The sequence below is a fragment of the Nannobrachium achirus genome (genome assembly GCF_963921795.1).
Source record: "Nannobrachium achirus genome assembly, chromosome: 16".
Lineage (NCBI taxonomy): Eukaryota > Metazoa > Chordata > Actinopteri > Myctophiformes > Myctophidae > Nannobrachium > Nannobrachium achirus.
The window spans coordinates 20,286,184-20,298,064 of NC_137823.1; the positions used below are offsets into that span (position 1 = coordinate 20,286,184).

At 38.9% G+C, this 11,881-nt stretch overlaps 1 protein-coding gene across 1 annotated transcript; it reads left to right on the forward strand.

Annotated features, from left to right (window-relative positions):
- The first annotated feature begins 760 nt into the window (after positions 1-760).
- On the forward strand, positions 761-9,826 carry LOC308300380 (C-C motif chemokine 14-like). The gene is made up of 3 exons (XM_080744197.1): positions 761-915; positions 2,883-3,003; positions 8,529-9,826. Exons 1-3 carry the CDS (start codon positions 831-833, stop codon positions 8,623-8,625), a joined length of 303 nt encoding a protein of 100 aa, XP_080600323.1. The 5' UTR covers positions 761-830; the 3' UTR covers positions 8,626-9,826.
- The last annotated feature ends 2,055 nt before the right edge of the window (positions 9,827-11,881 follow it).

An 11,881-nucleotide genomic window follows, 5' to 3' on the forward strand; every position in this document is an offset into this window, starting at 1 on the left:
GACCTCTGAGGACAGTGAGAGGTCAAATCCATAATTCACAGTGTAGAGGAAAGACATTTAAGGTGTTGTTTCCATCTACTGTAAATCGGGGATGCATGTCCATTCATTTGGTGAAACTATACTGAGATCACCAGAATTCATGAAAATGCTTTTAGACCTCTTTACTGTATGTACAGTACTATGTAGGGTACTGTATGTAAATGTGCAATGTGGCCTCTATTGTGAATGTTTTTCTGTCTCAGGCTGTGACAAAAAATACTAGACCATCCCATCTCTCTTCACCAAAAATAGCAGATCTACAAGCTCACAACGGGTCACATTGTGACACATAGTGAGCTTGTAGATCGGCTATGGTGAACCTTCCCCCCGGAATATGCTGGGGTTCCAGTGGTTAAACGTCAAGTCATTTTCAGTCAGTTCTGATGGAAACAGATATTTCTCCGTGACATATGAACAGTGTAATTCAGGGGTTTGAAAACCCAGTATATAAGTAGCCTCGATATTTGATAAAGTCCACATGCATAAGCTCAGTGCATTCGAGATGCACACACCGCGTTAATAAGTGTATTAACACCTCTCAGCTTTCTGCTCTCAAAATAAACATTGACCACAGTTTGTTTCCTTAATTCTAGGTACAGCCACCCCCGACCCCACCACCCGCTCACACCCACTGATATGATTTAACCCCACCTACACTAATAAGTGCTAACCTCGCACATAATATATTCACGTGCAAGGTGCGTGATAAGAGGCACAAGGAGAGAGACTGCAGAGGAGACAGATCGTTCGACTCGACACGCTTCAACCATAATCTGATAATCTTAGTGTTGATGACAGTGATGAGGATGAAGAACATACAAATCATGGTGGCCTGCCTGCTGCTGTTCTCATCTCTGGATGTCCTGGTGCAAGCAAGTAAGTGTATTTTTTCTTTTCTGTCCTGGTTAATTGGCATGATTAATCATGCAATTTTTTGTTAATATTATTTGTGTATTACCGGAGAGAAACGAGCAGGTAAAAAAATATATAATGCGTTGATCTCCAAAACAACATAATGGATGATATTTTTTTAATAATAATAATTATTATTATTTTTGGCTTTTTTATGCTTTTATCTCTAGAAATAGACAGTAGGCTGACAGGTAATGGGGAGAGAAAGATGGGGATTGACTTGGATCGGGACTCGAACCTGCGACACGCTGTCAGGCAGGCTACACTGAGCCTAGGTGCCTGGACGGCTGCGCCAGTGGGCCAGACATTTTTTAATTACGATTAATGAATTATAGTAATGACCAACTCAAATAATACACATAACGACGTGTTTGCTATGTCCCAACTATCTCAGCCAGCTGACTGGCTGCATGCAGCCCTTCTTGCCTCATCTTAAAAACCCTGACCGGTCACCCCAGCACCAACCACCAGGCACGTGCACTCATAGACATCAAAGGGGGCTTAAGCCCCTGCCCTTTTATCCGTCTGTGCCCTCTCCAGACCATGAATGCAGTTTTTACTATGGTGAAAGAAATGCAAATGCGCTCTTTCCATGGTATACGTGAAGGCAGCATTCAAGAGAATTGCCTTGTCCAAACTCTGCTGAACTTGAATGCAGCATCTTATGCTGAAAGAATTGCTCCAGTATTGGCTTGATTATGCTTAGTTCAGTGGCATCAAGCACAGAAAATAGCCAACCTCCAAGCTCACAATGTGTCACGCTGCAACCCGTTGTGAGCTTGGAGGTCTGCTATTTTCGATATTTCCTCCAAAAGGCTCTTTTAAAAATCTCTAACATGCACGTCCCTGTCAACCACCATTGTTGTTGAAATTAGTTTTTATTTTTTTATTCCACTAATGTGTCTCTGTGTCCATTGGTGGAAAAAGTACTACATCTTTTTTACTTAAATGAAAGTATCAATACTGCAGGGTAGAAATACATTCACACCACACTTCTATTCTACCCATGCGAGTGGATTCTGCCAATGCATTTCAATGGGAATGGAGCGGTTTGCTGCCATTTGAGGAATTCTGCAAAGAAACGCTCCACTCCCATTGAAATGCATTGGCAGAACCCGTCCTCAGGCAGACATGTCCCATTTCAAAATCTTTTGGAAACAGCAGATCTACAAGCTCTCTACAAGCTATTTTCAAATGGCCGAAAATGTATATAGGGCTGAAGTTGTTAATGTATGTAATAATAATCAAAATCTACACAGTAACTAGTAACTAAAGTGTTCAAGTAAACGTAGAGGAGTACTTTTTACTACAGATTCTCTGTGGAAAAGGTTTTATTATCTCTAGTGGAGTGGAGTAAAAGTAAAAGTATTGGACAATGAAAATACTCAAAACACAAATACCTCAAAATGTTACTTGTGTAGCCTACAGTATTTGAGTAAATGTATTTATTTATTCCATTTATTCATTCGTTGATTTAGACGGGGCAAAGCATAGGCTATTAATGAACATTACAAGCAATGTAAATACACCGGATTTAGCAAGATACACATTTTCATCACAAACTTCAACCATCAACATCAACAATACTGACATAACGAGGCATAATAATGCAAATGACAAAATACATTTCGAAAACAATAGAAAAGAAATTAGAAAAAGAGAATAAAAAAAGTTTAAAACTAATTCTAGGGTAGACCTACTCTATTGTGGACCAACAAGTCATACATGCAGTAAGGGCAATTAGTGCCAAAGTGCGGCCGGCCTTGGCCGCGGCGGGACTGGTTACTCTTCAACCACTGTTTCAATTGACCTTTAAAAGCTGAGAAAGTGGGGATCTCCCTTAGTGTGACAGGGAGCTCATTCCAGTATTGACAAACTTTAATGGACAGGACATTTTGACTTTGTTTGTGTCTCTTTTTCTTCTCTCCCAGACAATGGTGACGCATCTGCTCCAGCTGAGTGCTGCTTCTCATATCGCGCAGCACGCCTGCCTAAGGTCGGCGTGGTGTCCTTCCAGCGCACACACATTCACTGTGCTACGGACGGCGTTGTGTGAGTATCACCTCACTTATTTCATTCATACATTTATATCTGGGAGGGACAGCACATAATTGATGAACACCACACATACAAGGTTGTGTAAATATAGCCTACACTGGATTTCATCCATAGTCCCCATACAGAAAACAAGCAACGTTACAAAAAGAGCACATAATGCATATTACTTAAAAGGGTACAAACAGAAGGTAAAATCAACATTAAAAAGCCCTAGTTTTGACATAAAAATACTAGAGACTCAGGAAAACTACAATATTTTAGCCTTGAAAAATGTTCAAGTTTGATTGTCCATGTTCCATAATTTTATTTGGACCATAAATTATGTAAAAGATTAACACTCTCTTAGTGGGTAGATTGGTGCAAATTGCACAAAGGCTGTGCGTCTAGACTGCACCTCACAATCCCCTCTGGTGACGGACCTTGTACTGATGCCCGTGTCGGGCTTCTGGTTCAGGCATAATGTAAAATGTTATACACGGAACATGCCTGAGCTTCCAGTTATAGACGGGTTTCTTGTTTACAAACATTGAGACTAAATGCACAGCTGACTGTATCATGTAATCAATTCCGTCCAATCCCCAAACCTGTTGTTTTGGGGAGCGCTGGTTTCATTGGCTAATTTTGGTACGGACCCTGCGCACGCATCTAGTTTTATCAGTGTAACGTGGACCAGAAACCCGTCTATAGAAGGTAAAAAATAATATATATATATATATATATATATATATATATATATATATATATATATATATATATATATATATATATATATATACACACACACACACACACAGTATACTGTATTTAGTACGCTGCAGTGATGCACTTACACCTTATACTTACTGTATTGTACCAATATAACAGGGGTCAGCAACCTTTTTGAAATTAAGTGCCATGTTTTCTAGATAGTCAATGTGCCATGTCAACATTTTAAGGACACGGGTCAGTGACGTGACGCCCCAAAAAACATGTTTTTTAAAAAACTTTAAATAGCAGGCATAAAAATTATTTACTTTTGTTCTACTCACTCTCAACTTTATGGAAACACATTTTGTTTTTAGATATTTTATTGGAATCAGACTTTATTGAGCAGTTTGTTGTACTTGTGCCTAAAACCGTCATCTGGTGTGACATGACAATAATTGTTCATAAAATGAAAATGGAGTACACCTTTCTTAAGTTACTCACTTTATCAAAGTCCTTTATCATAACTAACCTGTGATCCACTATAGTTTTGTGAAAATTAATTGAATCTGTATATTTTTTTCATAATCAACACTCTGTGTGAGGCCCATGTTGTCGATCTTTCAACATATTTTAATTTTATTCTGACAAAAACTTTCTTTAAAATTACACAAATATTTGTGACTCTTCCTGATACTATTTTCTATGTAAACCATACACATTTTTTCGGTTTCATCATTAATAAAGGTATGATTTCTCACTATTTGGAATGTCACACCAGATGACTTAGTGTCACACCAGATGACCATATCTTCATGTGTCAAAGCAAACTGTGTTTTAACCTACCTATTAGTGAGTACTGAACTTTACTGATTGATTAAACAATTACCCAGGAAAAACAGCAACAGTAAAATTGCTTTAACATTAAATAACATGGCCTTAATATTTCTGAACAGGATAGTATTGTTGGGCCTTAACATAGGATAACAAAGAATTGTAGTAGTAGATGGATGATGAGGATGTGCACAGGAATGCTACGCACACCTAAGTCTTCTGCCGGCCCACGGCAGAAGGATCTTAAAGAGACAATAAGGTGCATAGCCACACTGGGAGCCAAGGCAACATTTTATTAACACCAATTATTGGAAACAACTCAGCATTCAGGTGTATTACTTTTTTCCGAAGTCTCCTGAACTTGAACACAGCATTTTGAGTTGAACAAATTTATTTACGAATCATGTCGTTACACCACATCTCCACTAGCTAAAGAGTGCTGGGTTGTGCAACTCCGAAAATAGCTGATCTACAAGCTCTCGCAGCACAATGCGTTCTGCTATGCCACAGACAACTTCCTGCTCTTTGTAGAAAATGCAGTCTCGCCCCTTTGGCCAGACAAAACCATTTTTCATTTTTCCAAGTTGATTCATGCAGTTTATCTCTAGCCCCTCCTTATTAATGGTAACAATCTGCCCCACATATGGCTTTCCCTCATATTTGATTATGACAAACTGTCCTTGTGTGTATTCATCTGAGGAGGTGTCTGAATCCTCAGCTTGGGCCTCTCCAATAGATGCACTTGTGTCCAGCACCTGAGTAGAAGACCTTCAGGAGGAGACATTTAAATGTAATTTATTTGTCAGGTAGATTGTTTTTAGTAGTAAAATGTAATTACTAGCAAGTCCTCAAGTTTGCCAAGTATGTTATACTCACTGAGCTCCGGAAGCTGTTTTGGGCCTGCAGCTGACCTGGGAAGGGGGCAGTTCCGCAGATGGGCCACCACTTAGTTAAGGAAGAAAAGGAATGAATGGATGACATAAGTTACTTTATTGTCATTAAACAGGTACAATTACAGGTATCATAAAATTGGCAAAGAGAATGATTTAGTTATACTTACTCATCACTTGTCTTGTCACCTGGCACCTCAGCCCTGGAGACTTGGTCGAACTGTAATTTCCGTGGGTTGTGACAGGTGCAGATCTGAGGAAACTGGCAGAAACAACTCAGGTCTCTGTAAACTATCTTTCCCGGGAAGATAGAAAGAACCTGGTGCGTAGTGCTGATGCCAGTCACTGGACGCACTGATGGAGGGACCATTTCATCCATGTTGGATATCTTCTCTTCTTCGATCCACATGACAGTGACTTTTTCAGAGGACTTCTGTAAATACTCACACAGATCCCTCGGTGTTTGTAGGTCACTGCCTCCGAGGACATACATGTCTGCCTTACGCTTCAGCACCCCTCCCACACCATCAGGTGCGCCCTTTCCATGGGAACGCTCTGAAAAGTTCCAGGTGACCCTCTTGAATCCCCATGTATAAGGAATGCTGCTCATGAGGAAGCAGTTTGTGCGATTCCGGTACTGGGTTGCTGGCCCATCACTGAGGACATGCAGGGTGTCAATTGCATTGTCTTGTTTTCCTCGGAAATCCTCAATAACTGGCTTGATGTGTGCCCACACAGCACGCTCATCATGGCGTAAGGACTGTGAAATGGTGGCATAGCACTGGGAGCCACTGACTGAGTAGGCAACTCCGGTATGCACTGTTGCCTGCTGCCTATTGCCACCAAAATGAAACGCCTGAATCTCTGTGTTTAGTTTACATGCATAGTTCTCAGAAAAGTCTATATGCAAGACCATTTCATTGGGTTGGATGCTCTCCTTGATGTGTCTGAACTGCTTCAACTGATGAAGCCAGTTGAGCTGATGACTTGCAATCGCACTGAGCCTCTGGTTGAACACATCAGTGAGTCCAAATTAATCAATTTATTTGAATTGTGCTAAATCTATAACTAGTAGTCCTACTTTTTTTCCTTCTTTTTTTTTGTTTTGCTGTATCCAAGTAAGGATAAGAACAGCTATGGTTTTGTTTAAATGCCCTTCCTCCATATCCATTCATTCATCACTATACAGTATGTTTGTGTATTTTGGAAATAATAAAATCACATTTTCTGTACCACCCATTTTCTGTTGTCAAGTGTCTTATATTAACTGCTTATAACGGATAGTTATTATAAAGTGTTACCACAATATAAGGTTTAGGTTTCTGTGAAGGGGTTTCTGCTCTGTCTGATGAATTTGCTGTATCACCGAATGAAGCTAAATTAAATTATGTAAAAATGTTTAAAACGTTGTTTTAAACATGTTAAAATGTTTTAAATGGACAAAAGAAACATGGGACTTGTTATTTATTGTTATGTCTGTAGGAAAATACAGTATATATCATCTGGTGTGACAATCAAGTCATCTGGCGTGACAAGCAGATATGTCACACCAGATGACGAAGTGTCACACCAGATGACGTTTTCTGCATTTAGGACTACCTTGAGGCTACCAGGTACACATTAGCATGCTAACAACATGCTAGCTATAACAAAACAACCTAGATTTACATGTAATTATGACCAAAGTTTCAAATAACTTTTGCTTTATTAATGAAAAAGGTGTCACACCAGATGACATCCAGAAGTGCCACACTTGTCAAAGTTTCAACAAGATGGCATTTCATGAAAATGTTAAAATCATAACTCACCTCAGACACCTGTCTTGCAGTTGTGCTGGGAGTGCTGAATAGCCTTACAGAAGAAGGACCTCTCTAGCCCAGTAGGTGTCCAAATTATTGCCTGTTTAATTTTTCCAAACTAGTGTCACACCAGATGATTTTGGTTTGGGGGACAAAATCTTTTTGATCAGAAATGACTGAAAACATTATGCTTGGACTTTGAAAAGATATAGGCTCACAAATAGACATTTTTTTTTTGCCTAAATTCATTTTTAAATGAATTTTAGCAATTCTTTTTCTTAGTTTTATTCAAGTTCCCACTTTGAGAAACAAGGTCGGGACAGTCACACCAGATGATATTTACCATGTTTGGTTGAAGATTCTGAAGAAATGAGGAATGAAATGTTTTAATCTTGAGTAAGTTCACATAAAGCTTAATGTCCTGCACAATATTCAGAAGGTTTTTGACAAATATATTTTTTATTTATACATGTTTGACACCGAGGACAGCGAAAACGCTACGTCACGTCACCCACCCACACGCCATCAAAGATTCAGACATTTTGATTGGCATTGTTGGCAGAGTTCAGAGTTTTAATGAAGGTAGAATTATGTGCAGGATTACATTTTCTGTAAATTAGGTGACTTCATTTAATTGACCAAGTTTAAATATGATTTTAAATAAGATTTTAAAATAAAAATTGTCTCCCTCACTCTTCTGTCCATGTGCCAGTGATCACCCTCCCCTGTGCCAATGTTGGCACCCGTGCCTAAGGTTGCCTACCCCTGCAATACGTATAAACATTGAACACATTCTACAAATGCAGTTCACATTATAGACTCACATTATGACAAGATGTCAAATGCTGTCAGTTATGTTCGTATATGGGAGGTAACCGGAACGCTCACCCCAAAATATGCTCACCCCAGGCAGACTGCTAGACCCACGGTGCGGAACGCTCGCCCAGAACACTCTCCCTGCATGGCGTGGAGAGCCACTGTGCTAATAGTGGACTCCCTATGTGCCATAGTGTCATATTAAATCAGTGAACATACTAATTGTAATGTTATGTTAAAACAAAACCGATTGGGTCTTAAGACCAAAATAAATACATTTTAATGTTTGTAAAAACAAAATGTATCAGGTGTTATGATCAAAGTAATAGAATTGTAATGTTATGTAAAACGTAATCTATAATTTGCCACGGACCAAGGCCAAGTCTTACCCCTGAACAATACAAATGGGACCATTGGAATGCATTTAGTCTGGAAGCTGATGCCAGCTGATTTACTGATGTGATGAAAATCTTCTCTCTATGTGTGTCTGTTCCAGGTTCACCATGAAGAAGGAAGGTGCCAAGTTCTGCACTGACCCATCTCAGGCCTGGGTCCAGGATCTCATCAGGCACGTGGAGTCCAAAAAACCATAACACCCACCTGGTACAAGAAAGCTCAACCAGTTGGTTTTGTGACAATGCGTTGAGATGAACACCAAGCTTTGCTTTTTTTTAATAAATGGAACAGGTCATCCAGTTAAAGGGCAGAACCACCCATTTTCAACATTGAATTATGTCATTAATATACCTTTGAGTTGTTATGCCCCCCCCCCCCCCTTCTGTGTTGCCTAGAACAGGGGTTTTCAAAGTGGGTGACGGTGCTGTGACGGCAATCCAGGGGTGCCTCAGAATGATTTGATGATATTTGGAATTCATCAATATCACTTCACAATGTGAAGACCTGATTTGCCCTGTACTTGTTACGCGTTGTGACGCGTTGTGAGCTTGTAGATCGGCTATTTTTGGTGAACTTTCCCCACAGAATAGGGATACTGGGTTTCAAGTGGTTAAACATCAAGTATAACGTTATTTTCCGTCAGTTCTGATAGAAACTGATATTTCTCTGTGACATAGCGTATCTCAGGTGGAAAGATGTGCATATTTAGGTCGCTTGATATGATGAAAGATTCTAAAAATTAACAGTGTAATTCAAGGGTGCCGTGGATGAAAAAGATATTTACAGGGTGCCCTGAGTCAAAAACGTTTGAAAACCCCTGGCCTAGAACTGGAGGATTGATGATGTGGGGGTTTGGGGGTTATTTCCACATAACAACTCAAAGGTATATTAATGATATAGTTCAATATTGAAAATGGGTGGTTCTTCCCTTTAACTTGTGGTGACGTTAATCCACCAGGCTCTCTAGTCTTGCTTTGTTTTATCTTGCTTTATAGGGTACGGTCACACCGAAGTTTAATTCTACCTATGAAACCACTGCATTCCTACTGAAAAGCATTGGCAGAATCATCTTCTGCCCTTAGACAAAAAACAACAAAAATTCTTCTTATCCTTGTTTTGAGTGGTCTCTCTGAAATATGGACTTTTGATATTCATGAGCTGTATGCCATATAAATTCTAAATCTTAACAAAAAAGGTTTGGAAAAATTCACTGCATGTGCAATGTATCTAGAGCACATGAAAGTTTACAAAAATATATATTTTCGAGATTGATAATATATATATGAATCATATATGAATCATTGGTCATTTCTTCTAAAATGTTTTCAGTTTTGTTGTCATTAACTGTATTAGCGCGGCTGTTTTATGTACTCTTGATCATTTTCCTTCAGCAATAAAACAAGCATATTGAGAAAACAATAAAACAAGCATGTTTGGTTACTTAATTCATTCCCACATTGGTTGTGTATGCATAGTAGCCTATGAGTCAAGTCAAATTAAGCTATGAAGCTTAAAAAAAAAAAGAAAAAAAAAAAACATTCAACATAAAAATAAAACATTCAACAAAGTGCTGTACAGACCATAGCAGATGGTTATAATAAACACTGACGTAAACATCAAGACACACACTCTCTTAGGCACAAATAACCAGTGGTGGAAAAATAACTCAAATGTTTTACTTTAGTAAAAGTATCAATTCTTTAATGAAGAAGTACTCTGTCACAAGTAAACTAAAGGAATTCAAAATGTACTTGAGTAAAAGTACAAAAGTATTGGCATCAAAAAGTACCAAAAGTAAAAGTACTCATTAAGTAGAATGTCCCAGGTTTTCAATGTATACGAATCTTTTGAAAATAGCATATCTACAAGCTCACAATGTGTTGCATCGCGACGCATTGTGAGCTTGTAGATCGTCTGTTATCAAATTCCTGAAATGTATGTATAGGGCTGAAGTGGTTAATTTATGTTTTATAATAATCTAAATATACAAAGTAGCCTAACTAGTAACTAAAATGAATGTTGTGGAGTAAAAGTACAATATTTGGATGCGAGATGTAATGGAGTAGAAGTCAAAGTTTAGTAAGGTACAAATACCTAGTACAGTACAGTACTTAAATAAATGTACTGTACTTAGTTGTTTACACCACTGCAAATATATGGGCTCACTCTGTAAAAGCACAAGAACGCACACACTGTAAATAGAGTGTGGAGATGACAGAGATAGCAGAATACAGGAAAATATGTAACAAAAACAAATATAATGACAGTCAAACATTTTAACATCTACAGTATGAATGATACATTGAAACATCCCAGCTTGCAAGTGCATACAGTAGACATGCACGTGCACATTTATGCATCGGCACATTCAGGATGCGTTATTAACACCTCTCAGCTTTCTGTGACCACAGTTTGTTTCTTCCTTTCTCGGTAATCTCCTACTAATAATGTTCCAGTAAGACTCACACGCAACAGCATTAAGTGGTTACCTAATATTTTCTGCAAGAGCTGTTAACCAATATTGAATACCTGACACACACACACTATCTGTAATGGGTAAACCTCTGTACATATATTTGCATGGCATATACTACCATAAAAAAGAAAATAGGATAAACTCTAAAAGAAAATAATACGTCATGTTTTGACACATGAATGTATTAGGTTTTATTGATTTGACATATTGTAGTTGTATAGGTTGTTATTCACCAAAGACAAGCTCAGTGGCCTTGTGGTTAGAGTGTCCGCCCTGAGACATGAGGTTGGGATTCGATCCCCGGCCGGGTCATACCAAAGACTCTGAAAAATGCAACCCAGCTGTGCCAACTGGCAATAACAAACCTAGCCCAGCCTCCTCTGACCCTTCTCTGTATTTACCTACGGTATATATTTTTTGCACTGTTTATTTTATTTTTTACTTTTTTACTATATCTACTGCATAGTACTGTGTTCTAGCCGTCTGTCATTCAATGTTATATGAGATAGGCCTACTTCAATGGTTTCCTATGGAAATAAGCGTAGTCTTTTCTAGGATCTCCTTTTAGTTGACCTTGTACCGGTGAACTGTACCGTCATGAAACTGTACCTTTTTCTATGCAAACTTCTAATAAAGTCTTCAATCAACCAATCAATGCCTCAGCACCAAGGGTTGGATTGGGGGATAAGTCCCTGTGACATACTAGCCTCATGTCCAGGGGGTGTACTTGTACATAAAGCTGCCTCACGCTACACGCTACAGAAGCAGGCTCCTGCCCTATGGGCCTCATGGCTCGGCAAAGACAGATATGATTTGTGCTGACAGTGTGTGAGAATGGAGCAAATGTGAAACTGAGCATGTTATGAGAATTGGCGTCTTAATGACGTCACTCTCAGCATGGTTTTCCTGGAAAGTATAAAACAGCTGATCTACAAGCTCACAAAATGCGTTGCATGCTGATACACAGGTCGTACGAA